Source organism: Aotus nancymaae, unplaced genomic scaffold, assembly GCF_030222135.1.
Source record: "Aotus nancymaae isolate 86718 unplaced genomic scaffold, 86718_ANA_hifiasm-v0.15.2.pri h1tg000006l, whole genome shotgun sequence".
NCBI classification, from domain to species: domain Eukaryota; kingdom Metazoa; phylum Chordata; class Mammalia; order Primates; family Aotidae; genus Aotus; species Aotus nancymaae.
This window is the reverse complement of record NW_026988417.1, coordinates 11,864,253-11,884,430: the sequence shown is the minus strand read 5'-3', so window position 1 is coordinate 11,884,430 and position 20,178 is coordinate 11,864,253. Positions and strand designations below refer to the sequence as shown.

Genomic DNA, 20,178 nt, shown 5'->3' with positions numbered 1-20,178 from the left:
TTTGATGGATGTGGAAACCTTAAAAAGCAACTCATACTGAGTGTAGCTGTGGCAGCAAATGACTCTACATACTGCAGAGTAAAGGGCTTTGCAGATACCAGGGGCACTAACACCGCTCCTGCCAAAACACTATCCTAAACGTTGCTTAATTTATCCTGTCATTTATTAACAAAATGTAGTAATTGGAGGTCCTTCAAAATCAAAGAACACATACTCAACACAGCTCTGCCCCCTACTCCCTCCAGTTTTGTTAAAAATGTATTTATTTCATGACATGTACCTACAAGTTAAGCTATTTTCTAAATGAAGTAATGTGATAAATGAAGTCTCATAACATTTGAAATCAAAGGGCATCATGTAAACCTGGTGAATCCGGTGTTATTTTCTTGAGCTTTAGTCTTAACGTTTTCTGTAACACAGTGTGCATTAGTGATGGCCACTTCCTAGCTTTACACCCTTGAAGTCAATTTCCACCCATGTTCCCTATTTGACTCACCACACTACAGCTATCCCTGGTACTCCATGCATAATACAGATCCTCTTCAGTTTCCTGCTCCCTTATTTAACCTCCGCTCTCCCCAAAATAACTACTGTCAAAGGTATTAAATGATAGTATGGGATTCAAAGATGACGACTCATTTTAACTCAGAAATCAATAGGTCAAAACGCTGAACTTAAGCAACTCATCTCCATTTTCCTCAGATCTGCCAGTATGTGTCCTAAGTCCAATTCTCTTCCTTTCCCTTTATGACTCCTTGGGCCCTGGGAATGAGATGAGGAAATTAAGTGCCTCTTTAAATATCCTCATACTCTTGCATCCCAAACATGTGGACTCAGGTGCAAGAGATCATTGGAGAGATGACATCAACAGTGCAAGTACACTCACTTGGTGAGTGGTCCAGGGGCTCATCACTGCTTGGGAACTCTTCCATCTGAGACATGGAAGGCAGGTGAAAGGCCCAGATACATTCTCTGCTGAGGCCACTAACCATCCCAGAAAAATTGCCACTGCTGTCCAAACCAGAAACATAACCTGGCCTCCTCATATTACAGTGTGCAAGGTTAACCATCCCATCGGTGCATCTAATTCTAGACATACCCCAGTAGAATTCAGAACACCTGTTGTGTAGAATGATGCCTCTGATTCAGAAATGTCTAATACAAATAGGCTATGTAATAAACAGTCATCTGCGTAACATCTGAAATGAAAGGGCAAAGAAAATTTTTATTTAACAAAATTTATGCCAACTCCTATATCTATATACAGACATGTTTCAAAACCAGAGCAGCAGACACACAAACTTGTTAACACAGGAATTACAATAATGCTTAAAACATGTTACACAATGTTTCATTTCTGCTCATATAGGCATTTACAGACTTAAAACGTATTCCAAAGGCCGTGCAGCATCACATCTTCAATTTCTGGGATGGATTATATAACATGTCCTAAAGAAAGCTGGAACTTTTGAGACAATGTGTTGTGTTCAGTCTAGTTCAACAGACAGCACTTGGCCCTTAATGAAGGCTTATGAGATGTTCTGGACTGGGGATAAAATTTTGAATAGTCTATTAAAGTATACTTTGAGTCAGGTTTTTTTTTTAAACTTTTACTCTATTTGTCAATATCATAAATATAACAAAATCTCTGGTCCCCCAAAGAAAACCTACTTTAAAAAATAAATTTAAAATGATTTTATTGGTAGTATTAACAAAATGTAGTGACTGGAGGTCCTTCAAAATTAAGGTAAGAACACACAAATACCCAACACAGGTGTGCCCCTACTCCCTCGTTTTGTTAGAAATGTGTTTATTTCATGACATGTACCCTACAGGTTAAGCTATTTTCTAAATATTTTCCTCTTTATATAGGGAGGACAGCTACTTTTTGCTTTCCCATTTTTGACTTCCAGAAACCCTTTCACTCCTTAAAAGGTATGCTAGTTCTGAAAATCCTGAAAAGCTTTTCTACATACTCTACTCACGCAATTAAGCTCCATCAAAGTATGCAAGTTGTGTTTTTAGATAATGTTTGAAAAACAGTTGATGCGGCAAACTGCAAATACTTCATGTTGACAGTTAACACTCTGACCTGATTCAAGGCCAATTCTCAGTTTAGCTTTTCAGTAAAAAGCACTATGTGGTGAGGAACAGGAGAGAAAAAAAGTAGGAAAAAAAAAAGAAAAAAAAAAAAAACACAGCCTTTTCTTCTTCACTCCTTTCCCCATCCCAGGAGCATTTTTTCATGCCATAGGAGTTCAAGTATGAAACATGGATAAAACTTTGAATGCTCTCCTTTACGTAGTAAAATGGTACCAAAAATCTATTTCCCCAAAATCACCAAATAAAAATGCACAAGAACTAAATGCAGTAATAAAATGATCCACAGGGGTTTCTACTCACTTGTTCATACAAACCAGACCCCATCATTCCTGTGCTTTCATTTTCTAAGTGAGATAAGACCCTTATAAAAATGTACTTTCAAAATAAACTTCTAGAATATAAAAACATTCTACATTTTTCCAGCCCTTGTATCATTATAAAATAGGAAATCAGAAAATTAGGTACTGCAATTTTCATATGGTAAAAAATATTTTATGTGTACACACACATATATACACATATATAAAAATGCAAGTTTTAAATTTCAATAAAAATTAACTAACTTGATCATGTATTGAATTATACAAAAGAAATGTTTATCTGTAATGAGAACAAACTACAAAGGGTTGCAATCCCGTCTACAGGAATCTAAGGCTTTCCCATATGAAAAAAAAATCAGAAAGTCTCCAATTGACTACCCAATAAGATAGAAATCACTGGTGTCTTTTTCAGATGTAATCCCCGTTTCATTCACTGCACCCCATAAATCGCCTAAGGCAGGAATAGCTCCTGGAGGGAGGAAAATGCAATTTGGGGCTGCCTTGTGGCTGTGCCATCTGTTCTCTACCTGAAGGTCAGTGCCTAGCTGCACAGTCAAGTGAAGACTAGAATCCAGTCTTGAGCATTTGCCAAGCCATCTATCTGCCCAAGCTGTGCTTGTGCAGGGGGCGGGCCCAACACAAATGTGTTGTGTCGATAAGCTACAGTCCTGACATCTGCTGGTAGAATGGGGAATGGAAGGACTGTTCCCCGAGTTGCTTCCCCGAGAAAGCTGAGCGGCAGGGTAAGCATGAATGGGGTTAAGACAAATTAGAAACAGAGGGTTAGGGTTACTATCAATGAAAATCAGAGATCATGTTCCTATAACTTCAGCAAAAATAGTGGTAGGTCTTTATTTTGTTGACTCCTGCCATTTTCTAGTAATTTCATGACGGAAAACCTTACTCAAAGGCACAGAAGAAACAGAAGTGGGCAAGGAAGTTGTGCTAGGCCACAGGAGGCCTGTTAAGAAATGGCAAAGGGAGGCTATTGTCCATGACCCAAAAGGGTTCAAGAAGAGAGAATAGACAGCATCCACCCAAAGTCTCTGCATGAATACTAAATGAAAACTAAAAGGCATATGAAACCCCTTTCATAACTTTATAAGCCTCGTTTGCAAGTTTTATCTATGTGTAAGCCTGTTTCCTTGCATTTTAAATTGGTCACTTAAGTTATGTTTCTGGGAGTGGTAAGGGCTAAGAGAAAACAGTTCTAACTATTTTCCTTCTGTAATTTTTTTCTTCGCAAAAAGATACATTCCCTTCCCAATTGTCATAAATCAATGTATTTTAAAGAAAGTGAAAGCTAAATATTTGAAAATGTTATTTTTCTTCTTACACTTGCTGTGAAAGGAGTAAATTCAGGCAAACAATTGAAAACATTCTTTAAAATGGCCAATAAAAGCAAAACTCTTTGTGCTATATGGAACACTTGGGAGTATTACAAAACCAGGAAGGGAGTAAAAGAATGGACATTTCTCTACAACCAAATTTAAGATAGTAAAGTAGAAAACGTAATTCCCATTGTGCACCAAATACTCAGAATGCAAGTTAATGCAAAAAGAAAATGGATGTGCACACCAAAACATAGGTTTAATTCTTCAGTAGCATTTATATGAAAAGCATGTGTAAAACATTTTCAGTCTGCCCCTCTGAATGGGTTATGAAAGATCTGTATGTACTTAGAAAAGGGGGTGCTAAACAAAGAAAACTCTCAAATCCCACTGAAAATCTGTTCAAAGTTTCACAGTCTCTCTCCAGAAAAATGTGTATGTATCAATTTGTGTGTACAATTTCAGGGACCTCAAATACATTCTGGGGTCCAATCACATACTTCATGTTCAGACCCCTGGCTCCCAATATACCTATAGTTCTGAATGAAGAATTAGCAGTCCTCTCATTTCTACAGTCTATATTTCTTCTTCTACTTATTCTGGGTGGAGGGACTCCAAACCAGAATAAACTAAAAGATAACTTGCTTCAAAGAGTAACTGTTCACTTATTTGCCCTTGGAGGAAAGCACATCCCAGTCTCTAGTTGCTTCTATCAAATGCCGTTGGCCGTGACTCATCCACTCTTCCTGGTCTTCATACAGCCGCCCACAAAACCAGCACTTAAACACACACTGTGAGGAGTCATCAGGCAAGGAATCCACTACCTGGTAGTTGTTTTTGTGAACTTTTTTGAGTTTCATTTTCAACATCATTTGCCTTTTAACGTGACTGGCTTCTTCTGCATTCTGGTAGGTCAGGCGTACATGATGCCGTCTGATGCCTAGCTGACACCTAGTCCTCTCTGATAAAACAACTTTGAGGACATTGCCTTTGTATTTATTTATTACCTTCATCACATTGGTCACTTCTGGTGAGTCCACATCAGGGTGGTTTAACACAATGACTGGCTGGTTCCGACGGGGACACTTAATCAACTGATCTGGCTTAGCTGCTATCAGCCGAAGTTGTCTTGCAACCTGAAAAATTGAAGGATCCTTTAGAGAGCGGCTGGGTTCAGCCTGAATTTTGTTCTTCTTCTTGGCTAAGTGTACTTGTTTGGTTTTATTTCTACTTATAGAAAGATTTCTGGAAAGCAGTCTCCCTTGCTTATTTAATTCACTGCTTCCTTGCTGTCCATGCAGGGTGCCAGTTTTTTTAGGGATGGTGCTACAGACAGCACTCTCTTTTCTCAGTTTAGGCCTCGGAGGTGTCTCAAGATTCTGGGACATATCTATTGGCCCCCTTTCACTTCTTAAAGGCTGTAAGTCTGAGTCTGCCTGTTTCACAGGGCAAAATGGAGCTGGTTTTAACTGTGTTTCACTGCAAGGTATGCTGACAGGTGCTTCACACGTAGCCTCTATGATGTGGGCATCCTCAGAGGAATTAAGAACCCTCAGCACAGCCCCTTTGGGGATTAACACTGGTGTGGCAACATGAGCCTTCCTGGCCACTCTCCTTTTCGTTTTCCTAACACTACCATCTGCAAACTGTGGATATATTTGTTGATAAGTAAGTTGTCTGTTACCAGTAACACCACCATCATTTGGAGGTTTCTGAAGAGTACCTGTGGGATGGTCAGGGCCAGTGAGTGACACATTGATTTCTTGAATACCTTCAGAGGTAGCTTTTGAAGTTACCTTTGACGCCTGCCCTACAGAGCGACGATGTGCACTATTTGAAGCCAAAGATGAAGGCTTGCCACAAGACTCAATTAACTGAGCTATCTTTCTGCGCAACAGTTCAATTGACTTTATTTTAGATGTTGAGCTATTCCACTTGATGCCCTCAGGGACATTTTCAGATCCAGAGCTCAGAGAAAATACTGATGAGATGACTGGGCCATCATTAGTGTTGTTAGTCCTTTCAGAATTCTTTAATTCCAAAGGCTTATCCCCAGGCTGCTGAGGTCTATCATCTCCAGTTATGTTAATATGTAAATACTCATTTTTATGTTGAGAGGAAATCTGGCCTACATTTGAAACCGCCTTGTGTTCCTCTGTCTGGTTATCTTCCTGCTTCCTATTAGAGGAAATCATTTTTACAGGAATACTCATCTTTCTTCTAGATTCCAAGCGATTTTCACTTATAGGCAATAAGCCATTTTCTCCAGAGAAGGAAAAGGTTGCAGGTGATGCAGCAAAAGGGAATGAGTTACTGTGTAAATTTCTTCCATTTTCAGCAAAACAAACAGCTTTATATGGAAAAGGGTTTGATGCAGCGCCAAGACTACGTAAAACACTGTTTTTCAATACAGATGCTAGAGAATGACCTTTAAAGGCAACGGAAGGAAAAGCAGTTCTATGTGGATACAAATTATTTTTTTTCTGAAAATCCTCAATTGTTTCAGAATGAATGAAGGATTTTCCATGGTTGTGCACACTAGAATCTGGCATAATAAAATCGTAAGACCTTACCCATTTCATATTTTTAAGTTGTTTCTGAACTGAAGATTGAAAACTATCAATGCCTACAAGTTTTCCAACATTCTCATCAATTGTCAGTGACTTTGTTTTTTCTGCAGAAAGTATTTTTTCTTGTTCATCTGAACCCTTCTCTTTTGCCATATGTTCAGAATTACCTCCATTGTCCCTCCCAGCTTCAAGGCAATTATTTTCTTCCAGCGGAAACAGTTTCAGAACAAGCTGCTGTGTACCATTGACAACCTTCACGTCTATCAACTGGGCTAAACAGTTTGCAGGGACAACTAGTTCTGCTGGTGCAACAACTGTCAACGGCATACCTGGCTGAACAGGTTCTTTCGCAGGGGATAACACTTCTACTTCAACGTTTTTGTTCTCAAACAGGTTGACTTCAGTTGGCTCAGAAAGGGTCATTTTATTTGGAATACAAACTACATCTTTTTGGTATTCCTTTGGTTCAGGTAACAACATGATATTATGCATTTTGTCTTTATTTGCATGGAGAGAGAAACCTGATGATAGTTGATCTGACCACTTACTTTGAATTGCAGCCCGTGGACTGGACGCTTTTAAAAGCTCTGGGTTTTGTTTTGAAGTGCCGGTTCTTTTTGGCTCCGGCTTGGCAACAGCCTTGACTGGCCGTTTTGCACCTGCCCTTTCATGCACTCTCTTCGTGTGTTTGACAATATAATCATTTCTAATAGCACCATAGTCACAATACTCACACTGATAAGGAAATATGCCTGTGTGTTTCACCAAATGCCTCTGAAACTCCCCTTTCGTATATGAAATGTAGCTGCAGTGAGAACAAATGAATTTAATCTCCTCATGTTGAAGGGTGTGCTTTTTGTACTGCAGCGGGTCCTTTGTGGAAAATCGACATTTATCACAATAGTATTTGCCTGGCTTAAAGTTCCTTACCTTAAATTTGTTATTAACAGAACTTGAGAAGGTATCAGTTCTATTTCCAACATGAGTAGCATTGGGATTATTGCTCACAAAATGAAAACTGGGAGGAGCTGCACCAAGGCTGCACTGGAAGCAGACATACATACCATCCTTCCCTGTACCCTTCTGCAAATCCTGAAGAGAGATCTTGTGAACACTTTTGCACTTTGCACATGTAGCAATGGTCATCATGGCACCCTCTGCCTCTGAGCCTTGATACAAAAAGGTCGGTGTTTCTTGTCTATCTGTTCGAGGTGCTCCATTAGCATCAGGCTGTTTGGGTGACATGGTCAAGGAATTATGTCCGCCGTTCACGTGTGTAGTGTAAAGTTGCTGTCCGATATCCTTCATCTTCTTTATCTGCATTTCTAAAAAGAGCCGACTAAAGTTCAGAAAGCGTTCACATGATAAAATCCTTAGGAGACATCCTTCTATACAGTTTGTGATAGGTAGAGGAGCAGCTACTTCTTGGGTGCATACTTATCTTTTTTTATATACTGCCACAGTAGGTGCATGATCCCAAAATATGACTGCTTTCAATTCTCTGATATTCCAGGTAACACTAAAGGAAAACAAAATTATAAAGCATGATTAATATAAGAGTTTGGCTAAGCTATTAATAAACTTATCCTATATTTTAATGGCCTTGGACATTTTATGGTAAATCTCAACATATGATTTTAGACACGTGTTATAACAGTAACACAACAGAGTTGGCAAGTAAGCCTAAACTGAAAACAAACTCAGCCCCCTATAAATTACCACTTTAGCCAAATCATGAATGAAGATAGATATACCAGGAGCAAGGACATCATAGCAACCATTCAGGAAAACTTTGATCAGAGAAAGCCATTTTTAAGTGTCAGTGAACGTATCTTTCAGAGGTGTAATTTCATACCAGCTTCACAAAAATGTTATACAGGACAATGTCAGTTCAGTTTTTGAACAAGTAAGCTATCAAATGGTAGAGCTAGGGCTTTGGCCTTGGGTGTTCCATTTGTTTCTATATTATAACTTATTATCAGCATGGATATCAACTCACTAACTCACATGCTTAATTTGCTTTCATGAGTGGTACAAAGCCCATAATACTGACAATGTTAGGAAGCCTGCCTCAGCATCTTATTGAGAATCTATTACCTGCTGAGGATTATTCTAAAGTGCTGTAAGGCAGTGAATAAAAGCAAATCAGTCCCTATCCTGGTGATGCACACACTGCAGAGGGGGAAACAGATTATTATTTGCCAATGATGGTAAGGTAACTGGGAAAAGAAACACCATAAAGCAAGACCAACAGGACAGGGAAGGCCACCGTGATGAGGTTGCAGGGCTGGGTGTGGAGATGAGGACAGTCAGGAAAGGCTTTATGCTAAGTTCATGTCTGAGCAGAGGCCTGGGGGCAATGGGGAGTGAGCACTGTGGCTGCTAGGAAACAGGTATTTCAAGCAAAGAAAAGGCAAACGTCTGTTCCTGAAGAACAGCAAGGGGGATGTGGAACAGGGGACATGGTCCAGGAAAGACAACCCAGTATTGCATGGACATGGCTAGGGAAAGGGTAGGGCAGAAAGGAAATCACCAATGGCCTGGGGCACAAGAAGTGTAAGCACTCCAATATACAGAGTGACTCTTTTATACAATCTTTAAAGGCACGTTTTTTTCCCCAGAATATGCAGCACCAGGAGCCTAACAAAATCCATTCTAGCTTGCAATCTGCAAAAAGTATTTCACGACTTAAGAAAGTAACTTAGATCTTCTGAACCTCAATTTTTCAGGTGGCAACTAGAATTGGGAACAATTATCCAATCTCTCCCAGAGCTGCCATGATGATTAGAATGCTAGAGTATAAGGGAAGAGTTGTGAAATTTTTGAGTCCTTCTCCAAGTGTCAAGAGGCACCCACAGGGACTCAGTCAGTGTTTGTTCAATGACAATGATGGGTGGAAACACAGGTAGCTTCCTTCTGGCACAGTGCTAACAGGCCAAGAGCCATATATAAAGGCAGTCTGAAAGACTGACGTGGGGGAGTGAAAAGGCCCCTCCACAGGGGCTCAAGAGATACCACAGTGACACACTCAGATATGGTGTAAAACCTGCCTTTCAAAAGCAGCCGCTTTGGAAAGCACCAAAACACCACATCATATCTAATGACAAACTGTATTTTCTTTGGCAATGTTTTCTTTTCCTACTCTACTTTTGCGACCAGATAGCCACCTTCTTCTAAAGCAATTTCCAACATGAAATCAAGCCTTCAATCAGACTTGCCCTATCGTAAGTACGCATACAACACTTAAGACATTAAGCAGATGGAGGCCTGGAGGGTTGCAGCGGTGAGTTGGGGGAACATCTAACCTCTCAATGTTCAAACACATACCTGTGTAAAGGGGACTATGATTTTGGATAGGACACATGAATGCCTCAAACTGGCAAACTCATACATGGCAAAGATAAGGACTTTCACATTCCACTGCATTTCTGGTAAAGACAACAGAACTTTCAGAGGAGTCTTTATTAGAAGCTGGCACACACTTTAATTTTCAGACTTGTAGGGGCTTTAGTGAAGGAAGACAGAAGTAACTCCCAGGTTTTCTGCTGTTCATCAAGTGACCTCAAGCAAGAACTCACCTGCATCTCTTACTGATCTATTAAAAAAAGGTCCATGACTTCTATGCACAGTCTGATGCTGCTGATCATTAAAATCACACAATTGTTCATCTAAGAATGCTACTATTGTCAACACCGTCATGTCAGCATTGTTATCCAGGTAAAAGAGAAAAACGGCAACCAGAACCCAAAAAAAAAGCCCAAGGAATGCAGAGGCTAAAGACTGGTTATAACAGAGATCTGGTCCAGCAGTTCTTAACCTAGAGAAGCCTCAGAATCAGAGCAAAAATGGACATTCCCAGACTTCATCTTGAAGCCAGTGAATTTAAGTCTCAGGAGAGAAGGAGGAAAAAGAGATTTTTTTGTGGCATGTAAAGGCAACTTAAGTAATCCTGATGAAAAGGCAGCATTCCAAATCACTGGTTGAAGCTTTTGGCAATATTTAAATCCTTAAACATCTTCTCCAATTGACCATGCAGTTGATGGTTTAATATTGCCATAAACAAAAAACTACTTCCCACTATAGGCAGCCAATTTTATTTTCACATAGTTCTCATTATCAACAATTTACCCTTAAATGAAACAGAAATCAGCATTCCTGTAAATTTCCTTGACTCTGGAGCAACAAAAATAAATTTAATTCCTCTTGATCAACCAGTTACCAATCTGCACATCTCTTCTCTCATCCTTAGTTCTCCAGTGTGTTCAAAAGATTTGCATACAAGTTGATAGGTGTGTTTATGCTCTTATCTACCAACCTCATAATATTAGTATGTGTGTAATAAATTTAATCTGCCTGCCACTATTTGCTTACCAACTATTTCAATACAACACCCTCTATATTAGCCCTAAGAAATTCTCAACTAAGTCATGTGACAAGATTCCTCTATTTGAACAATCCTCCAAACCAGGATTCCAGTGGCTCATTTTCAATGTTTCAGTCCTTCTAAAAAGTTGAGGGGGGTGTGTGTGTCATTTATTCTAAAACTGAATACTTGAAAATCTGAGACAGATTAGACAGTAAGATCACGTCCATCAGCAAGGAAGGAAGAGCATTCCAGACAAGAAAAGTCCCTAGAGAATACACCAAGCCAGCCAGAGTGCATGAGGTAGGCAGAGTCCTCCTGGAGGGTCCTCTGCAAAACTGTCTCAGCAGTTATTTTGAATTAAGAATCCATAGGAGGAAGTGCCAATATGAAGCATGCAGCCATGATTATTAGCAAATGCAGCATGATGGGGAAGGTAGGACATCTGGGCCATGACTGAACTATGTCACCAGTTTGAAAGTATCTGCTTGGCTTCTAAACTATGCTCAAAATAATACAATGTTACTACATTGACACGTCCCATTGTGCAAATGAAATAGATGTGAGGTTTCTTCAAAATGAACAGATGGGAGTTCTCTTCAGCCTTTGTAACCTGCGTGTCTACTGACAGGGGAAAATGCATCTCAGATGTAATACTCCAAAACAAAGGTAAACAGACGCAGCCGCGCGGCAGAATGAAGATGGCTTTGATGTTGGTATTTACACATGGACACTCCTGAGGGACAGCCGGCATATCTGTGTAAAAGGCTCTTAGCCCCTGTCCCTTCAACACAATGTCCTCCATGGTTCACACCCAAGTACACACACCTGTGAAGCTGAGTCCTCCTGGCAAGTTATGGCCCTATGGGTGGATGACCAAGCAGTACAAAAGACACTGGAGACGAAGCTGTGCATGAGTATGCTGACACTAAAAAGGCACTCAATAAATCACTATTAACATCAAGGTCGGTGTTTGCCTACCCTGCAAACTCTCAACATATGTTACAAAAGCCTCTGCATTTGACCTCCTAGGACATTCAGATAGCTTAGGAAAGCTCTCAAAAACACAGAAGAGAGTAAGATTAACTTTATGGCACAACAAATAAGATGTCCATTTATTAATCTGCCTGTTTTCAAAAAATTATTTAGCAATATACAGTGAGTTTTCTAATGTAGAATGATGTACAGCATGAGCCAAAGATGACTGCTATGCAGCAAAGGCAAGTGGCACAGTGTGTCACACATGTGCTCTCTGGACTCAGTCTTGTCTTTCTTCAAAGGAAAGACCCGGAAATAGACCTGAATGCATTCACTGTTGGTGGGTTTTCTTTTGATTTTGAGCTCACTTGCCCTGTTTTCTTAAAAGACTTATTACAGGGACCAAAAAAGAAAAAAAAAGGTATCGAGTTTGGAAGAATCCAGATCAGTGACATTAAGGGCTATTAAAAAAACATAAAAGACTGTGTAAGTTCCTATTAAAAAGGAAGCATTTGGACTTCTAAATATTGGAAACATCTAATGCTCAATAGAATCAGAAGAGAAATTGTGTTTAAAGCTAGAGATTCTGGAATCAGATTATAAGGTTTAAAATCCCAGCTCTATCACTTTCTAGATATACAATGTAGGTATGCAAACTGTCTTGTATAATAAGACAGGTTTTTTTTTTAACACCTGTAAAACTTAAGACAGTAACAGTACCTACCCCACAGAGTTACTGTGAGGATTAAATTACTGACATACGCTGTTTCCATTTTTTAATAAAAAATATACCAATCACATAGTCAGGGGGCTAAAATACAGGCTTCTTAGCTGCCTGATTAACTCCTCTATTCAGAACATGCCCTGAATCTCACTTTATAATTTTAATCCTGTGTGTTTGGTTATTCAGCCTAAAAGATAATTTACCTCTGTGGCACAACCACCCACCTAGCTTTAGTGCCAAGAGCTAACAGCTATTTATAATCACCATAGAAAAGATGTTCCAACTACAAGAGTATGCACTACAACTTAGAGTTATATATAAACTAGTTACTAAACTACCTTTTCCTCACCCATTTCTCTCAAAGCTCAGCCAAAGTGGGAAATATCCCTGTAGCAAATGAATGTGTTTCTGTGATAAATGCTGTGTGAAAAGGAAAGGTGGGTGGCCAATTATATCGCATGCATGCTACATGGACCACATACATTTCTGTTCATGAGATGCCCAGCAAGCTCAGTGTTAGTTGGCTGACCGCATCCTTTTTGGATGGAGAAGCAAACTTAAGCAGCTCTTTTCAGCAATTCTGACCCAAAAGTTCTCCTTTGAATGTGGCTTCTACCATACCCATCACTGGGGCAGGGTATAGCTGCTGTATGCATGAAGCTCACATGGAATGGAGTCGTGAAGTGTACAGTTCAAACTCTGATCCTGTCCCTCATTTGCAGGGTCTTTCAGCAAAGGATTTTTCTCTGTGCATTGCCAGGCAAGGAATTACACTTTACATCAGCAAACTTAAAGGATGATCAGGAGACACAAACTAGATAATGGATGCAAAGCACTTAGCCCAATGGCATGGCCACTTACAAATTATATCTACACTCCTTCTGTCTGTTTCACCATACCAAAGCCTTGTCTAACTTTTCCCAGTAACCAAAATTTTAAAACAATTCTACCCCAAAGTGCCCAGTAAACAAAACTTGATCAAGAAAAAAAAATTCAACATTAGACATCAACTGCCAAAATTTCCCCAGTAGGATAATACTGAGGAAGAAACTGCTGCCTCAGAAAGAGCTTTTTCAGACCATTAATATGAATCAGAAGCAAACTGCTGGGTAAACAGACTTAAGAGAGGAAAAAAATCCATTAAGTGCCATAATCTTTATGCCAAACTACCTTGCACTGAGATGACTGAATTGCAAATTGATTGCCATCTTGATGATGAAAAATATATCCAAATGCTGCTGATAAATGTACCACCCTTGGGATCCTAGATTTCCATCTGAAACCAAGTGTACTGCTTGGGCAGCAGAATGGAGCAAGAAGGCTGCAGGAGACAGCCCAATTCCTCCACTTTCCAGGTGAAAGCAGCTGAGTTTAACAAAGCAGAGAATAATGACTTTGGGACATCAAGAACAAGGTTCAAAACCCAGGTGTTTGCTTTACTAGTGTATGATTTCAAACTTGTTAACCTATCTGGGCCTGAATGTTCTCACTCATAAAATGGGAACATTTCTAATTTATACAGCTGATGTGACGATAAATGAGAAAAGGGTGTATGGTAACTTTATGCTTGGCAAAGAGTAGATGTTTTGTTAAGAAATCAGTCAATATTTTTTTTAAGATCCCTTCTCAGAAGAGTCCAGTAATGTCCAGAGAAGCAGACACTGGTTAGCTTAACAAATGAGTCTTATGAGGCAAAGGTCTGTATCAACAGTTCATTAGTCAGCAGGAAGTGGGGGTCTTCTCCCCACCCTGTCTACAGGGAGTTCTTTGGAGATTGACTTGACACTGCTGCGCACATCAACTGAGCCTACATCAGAAAACAAAGGAAGTAAGGCTTTCTTTTTCTTAGCATTTTAAGAAGAAAAAAATCTTTCCAAAGAAGAATATAGCCAGTATTAGAGTGCTTCATTTCTAAAATTTATGTTTTATACGCAAAAAAAAAAAAAAGAGCGAGCAAATATGCTCTTGGTAAACATTAAAAAATATATGTGCTAAAAACAAGGTAGTATTATAAGAAAATACAATGTTTTATGTCATGAAGCACATCAAATGACTGGGTTTCTAAAGGTGCTAAAAATAAGACATGTATTTTTGCATTTTTTTTTTTGCCTTAAATTGCAGAAAAAAATGGATTCAGAGTTGAAAAAAATGGATTCAGAGTTAAAAAAGACATTTAAACACAGAAAATATATCTACCATTAAACCAGTAGTTCTTAACCTTGGCTGCATTAGGGCAATTGGCCTGTCATGTGCCCAGGATATTAAACTTATTTTTTAAAGGAGATCCCTGGGACAGCTGGTCACCCCAGTGCACATGAGAATTTACTTGGGAGTTTTAAAAATAATGTCCCCTGTAAACACTCTACTGTAATTGAGGCAGTGGGGATATTGGGATTTTTAAAAGCTTCCCAGGTAATTCTCATATGCAGCCATGCAACCAAGGCTGCGGATCACCTGACATCACAGGTGCAGGTGCACTTTGGAACAGCAACAATAATATCAACGTCCCTGTACAATATTTTATATACTTGTGGGTGCCTGGAGGTGTAGTGAGGCCACCACCCCGGGGCTGTAATGGAGCAAACAGACAAGGGTTCCATCCTTCCCTAGCCCTGTGACCTTGGAAACACCAATGATGCTCTCCGTGAGGTGTATAATGAGGTATCTACTTTCTAGATTCTTAGAAATTTGTATGTTTCTGGCACAGTGCTTGTCATGAGCACTGCCCAGGACTGTTTTATTCCCACACCTGCTGTGGCCTGCTGCTTTTAAGGAGTGTAACAGAAGATAAAGAGAAGTAAATGGGTATTATTAGTGAAGTAGTGAATGTTCTATCAGGAATATAATGAGAATGCCCTCCCAGTGGCTGGCTGCTTGTCATTCCTGGAGCACCTTGGCCCAAGTCAGGTGAAAGAATGCCTGCATAAGCAGCTTCCTATGTTACCTCCAAACTTCTTGAAGCCAGCCTTCAATTATCTGCTTTTTCTCTGGTAACAGGTCTGAAGAAGCTAGATGGCTTTTTGAAGATCACAGATTTGGTGAACAGCAGCAACTGTGTCCAATCTTACATTCCTTGTTGTTTGCTACCTTGCTGGGTGAAGCTGTGAGATGAAGCTATATAGTCAGTATCTGCTGCCACTTGAGCACTGTTCTGAATTCCTGCCTGGAGCCTTGGAGTTGCAGATATAAGTCAAAAACGTGGCAAGTACCATGGGCTCTTCCTTCTCTTTGAGGCCTTCTCTTCTCAGGCGTGGAGTGCCACGAGTTTCACGACTTCAGGCCCTGGTGTAGGCTTCTACATCAGAACCCTGGGCCCCAGCAAGGCGCTGCACAAAGAGGCCTGCAACAGAAGCCAAACACTTGGGTTTAAGTCCTGGACCAGCACAGCCTTGGTTTCTCAGGGAGCACTGAAGATAAGGGGAATGAGCCCCAGAAGTGCTGCTCAAGCAGGGGTGTATGGCAAAGTCACCCATGGAGCTTAAAAAAAGGATTCCCAGGACAAACATACAACCTAGCAAATCAGATTCCCACTTCTTGGGGTGGGGCTCAGGCATACAGTTTTAATTTCTCCCTAGGTGATTCTGATACCTCCCCTCTCTCACCCCTCGAAGACAGTGTTTAGACTGGCTGCTCTGTAGCTGCTTTTACTCCAAGGGTGAATCTTGGAAATCGCAGTTAGCTGGGTTTGCATAACAAAGAATATGCAGTAGACAGCAGGCAGTTTGAGAACAATCAAGATTGGGAAAACCCTCCCTGGTAAGGATCTTGTTTATCATAATCAATAGCACAGGGCTTGGCCAAGGAAGGCACTCAATAAAGTTCGTATTCGTTGAAAGAATGAGTGAATAAATGAAAGGTCAGCCTTCACAGAGACAAAAATAAAAATGTTCTTTGTTCTTCCTTTTGCACAAAAACTGGCCCAGATCCCCTTACTTAAATGCAAATAAACCTCTAGAGATGAAATGGATTATTTAATTGCCATTTTGCTTTTTTAAAATCCTCCTAGGTTGTGCATAATACATCAGGGAGGAGTCCCAATAAATAATGGCCATCCTATGCTCTTTTCAAATTGCTTTTGCAATGAATGTTATCAGCATAACGAAACTGTCTACATAGAAAAGTGTTAGTTTTCAAGGCTCATCTGATCCAAGATGAAAGTAATTTTTAAAAATTATATCCTAGGTTAAAGATACCAGTATCACACAATTTTAAAAAAGAACTATTTGTATTCTACTCAAAGAGACAACAGTCTATAACACTGGTTTCTAAACAGTATTTTCTGAACCCTTGACTATGTACTGACATAAACTTTGCCTATGTGACTCAAGAGAGAGAGCTGCATCTCCATTCTCAGTCTTTCTGCTCTACTGTAGCAGAGTACTGCAAGCTTCTGGAGACCCAGGTTTGTCTTAACTTGGTAATTTCAAGTCTAAACTTAGGATAGTTTAAGGATTCTAACACAATATTAGAGTTTAGCTACGTAGATTTCTACTTTTAAACTGGACATAATGTTCAGTAGTTCTCACTTTTTTAAATGTTACGATAAATCGTTCATTATTCCAATTTTTAAAGTCAGAGGTATTTTAACAGTATACGTTAACTACCCAACTGATATATAAAGACTTAAGTGTTTTCTCCCATTCTCTTTTGGCTTTTCCTTTCTGGTTAAGAAACTTTCATTCTTTCGAACCCTGCAATTTCCTGGCTTTACAGAACCCCAAACCCCAAAGGCATCAAGATAAGACGGGCAGGCCGGAATGGGAAGGTCAAACAATGACATCAGCATTTGGAACAATTCAAACCTTCATCATCTCTTCTCGTTCAACCTATGTCCTCACCCCCCGCAAAAGATGCGCAGGTCCTCGATAGACGGGCCCACTCCTGTCCCTCCCAAGAAAAGACAATGCCAGGCTGGTTTTCGAGTTTATTGTCGGCACGCTCCCCGATGGCAGGCAGCATCCAAGGCGAGTGCGCCTGAGCCTGTGCGCTCGGAGGGCGAGGCCGGGTGCAGCGGGCGCATCGTCATCTCCCGGGAGCGTCCCGCCCGCCGGGACGGAAGGCCGGGATTCTTCCAACCGAAGAAAACCAAAACCGTCAACGCTCAGCTACGAGGCCCGCAGGAGGCTTTAAAAATGGCCTCCTGACGACACTTCCTGCTCGGCGCGGACGGTAGGAGCCCTCGGAGGAGGCATCTTTCAAAACGCTGGGGGAGGGGAGCGCAGGCCGCTCCGGGGTCGCCACACGAAAGGCCCTGTGGGACGCCCCCGCCTCCGCCCCCGCCAAGTCCGCGGGGTCGCGGCGCACAAAGGCGAGCGCGGGGCGCCGGGCTTGACCCCGATCCCAGGCCCGGCCCGCGTCCCTGCTCCAAAGCGCGCCAAGATGCGGCCCGGGCCCCCATCCTGGCTGGTGCCCTGCGCCCACCAGCCGGAGCCCGCGTTCGGCCTTCCCGGTGCCGCTCGCCGCGACGCCAGCCCTCACGCGGGCACGCGGAGCCGCGAGCGCTCGATCCGGCCCGGCGCCGTCAGGCCCCAGCCCCGCGCGGCCCCACTACCCGGCTGCAGCCAGTGCTTCCGTCCCATGCACACGAACCCGGGACCCTCGCCCTCCCGCTCAGCTACTTACCCAACAGGCCGGATCCAGGTGCCAGATACCGGCAAAGGGGCGTCTACACCGCCGGCCGCAGACCGCCGGCGCCGCGCCCGCTGTAGGTCCCTACCCGGGGGGGCGGAGCCCGCGCCAGCCCTGCGCGTGCGCAGTGCGAAGCGGCGCGGTTCCAGCGAGGCCGGCGCCTGAGGTCTCTAAGGAAGGCTGCACCCTAGCGCGCCGGGCTTCTACGCTGTCCAGAGCCCGGAGCCTCAGACCCAGCCGAGCCTGACCTCTAGGCTTAGAGCTTGACCCAACGCGTTCGCACGACAGCCTGCAAGGTTCACACTTAGCCATGCCGCAGGCTCAGAGCCTCCTCTGCAAAAGAAGGATTCGGCTTCGGTCCTGGCCCAGCCCGCCACCCCGGGGCGCCTGCCTGGTACCGGTACCTCGGAGGGAGGCCTTGGCGCCCGCCCCCGTGGAGCTTGCAGTCCTGCAGCGGGTGAGTGAAAGCGAGAGAAAAGGAGCTCAGGTCCTCAGCCTCCAAACTCATCCTTCTTGCAGCGCTTCAGTGAAGGAGATGGCCTTGAAGTCCTAGGTACAAATCCCAGTTCTCCCGACTCCTTTACATCCTAGCTGCTGGACTTTGGCAACAAGTCCCCTGACCTCTCTCAGTGTCTTCATTTCTGAAGATGGGGAAGGTCGTATGTCAGACGCAAAGCCTCCTCTAGCAGTTGGGCGTTGTGAGGGTCAGAGGAGACAATGACTGTGGGAGTCTGGAGAGGGAGTGAGCTCTTTTAATGCCAGAGTTTCTTTCCTGCCTCCTGGACCTCAGTGCTATTTTGGGCGAGGCAGCTGCCCTCTATACACCTGCATCTACGATCTGGAAGACATATTTAGAATAGAGCCGCTAAGAGGAAAGAAGAGGACTATATTGCCAGGGTCCCCATAATCAGTGACTCCCCACAAAGTGAAACTGCACGGGAGCAGCGTCACTGGGACGTACAGTTTCTTCAGGATGAACAGCTAAAGCTGCTTTCAAAGCTCTACAAGGGGGAGGGGCAAGGCTGGTTTCCACCACCTTCCTGTTGGCGCCAGAGGTTGGCATGCATGGACAGCGGCCAGTATGCTGCACGGAGATGTGGGGCTGGGCAGTCCTGCCACACGCAGGAGTGGAGTTGAGGACGACAGGTTCAGCCACAAGTCCAGCAGCTGGGCAAAGCCTCTGCCACTGAAATACCAGGAGCTGGGCAGAGGAAACAGCAGCCCAGAGAGCAAATCCTTCTCCCTGCCCTAGGATGCAGTGCTCCTAACCTCGGTCCTGATCAGGCTTCCTCGCCGAGCTGCTAGGCTCCTGCTTTTCTATCTCCTAGGGCTCAGAGAAGCTAATGGACCTCTTCTCAGAAAAACACATTTATGTGCAGATAGCGCCTATCAGAGTATGCCAGACAGCTCAAAGTCTCCCTCGAGAGTAAGGTCAAGTTGGGAAGGGCATTGAGAATCCATACTAGCAACCACTGCCTGAAAATCTCTAGTGGCAAAAATGAACCACATGAGGAAAAACTATTAATTCCGAGTATCGGAGAATCTGAGGTCTAAACATCAGAGAAAATGTTCCTAAACTTTAGCCCAAAGTGTTGCCTCTCCTTAGAACTTCTACTCATGCATCACAGTTCTGCCCTCTTAAGTCACACAGAATTGATGTAAGGTACCTGTGGGTCTCCTGGGAGTTTCTCTGAAGTTAGAACTGGTTATAAATCCCAGTTCCGGCATATAGAAGTTGTGAGCCTGTCTGAACCTCAGTTTCTCATGTAAAATTCAGTGAACAATAGGTCTTTCCTCTCAAGGGGGTTGTTAACATTAAACAAGGGAAGTCAAGCCAGGACTTGTCACAGTCCCTGGCAGATAGGAAGTGACTGTTAACTTACTCTTCAGGAGCCCAAATTCAGGGAGATGAAATGCTTTGTGGAGGGTCTGGGAATGGGATGTTGACAGCCTGGAAAAGGGCAAAGGAAGGATAGAAACAACTTCAGCAGAAACCTTTAAGGTTGATGTCCCCCAAAGTCTTTTGATGCTCGCAAATGTGAATCATCACACATTCCCTACACTTAGGTCTGCCCTTCATGTCGTCTTCTCCATTCCACAGCTTAGTTTGCCTACATTCCATGGATCACTTCTGTTGAATTATGTTTCCCAGAAAAATACG

The 20,178-nt window shown here is 42.5% G+C and overlaps 1 protein-coding gene across 2 annotated transcripts; it reads right to left on the bottom strand.

Moving 5' to 3' along the window:
* Positions 1 to 1,200: 1,200 nt before the first annotated feature.
* Positions 1,201 to 18,122, bottom strand: ZNF518B (zinc finger protein 518B). Of its 2 annotated transcripts, none has more exons than XM_012464836.2 (3): positions 18,012 to 18,122; positions 15,334 to 15,729; positions 1,201 to 7,843 (listed from the first exon to the last, which is right to left on the bottom strand). In XM_012464836.2, the coding sequence occupies exon 3, from the start codon at positions 7,645 to 7,647 to the stop codon at positions 4,420 to 4,422; it is 3,228 nt and encodes a 1,075-aa protein (XP_012320259.2). In that variant the 5' UTR covers positions 7,648 to 7,843; positions 15,334 to 15,729; positions 18,012 to 18,122; the 3' UTR covers positions 1,201 to 4,419. The 2 variants fall into 2 exon arrangements, with proteins under 2 accessions (XP_012320259.2, XP_012320260.2); XM_012464837.2 differs by having other exon boundaries at positions 15,599 to 15,729; positions 18,012 to 18,086.
* Positions 18,123 to 20,178: the final 2,056 nt, after the last annotated feature.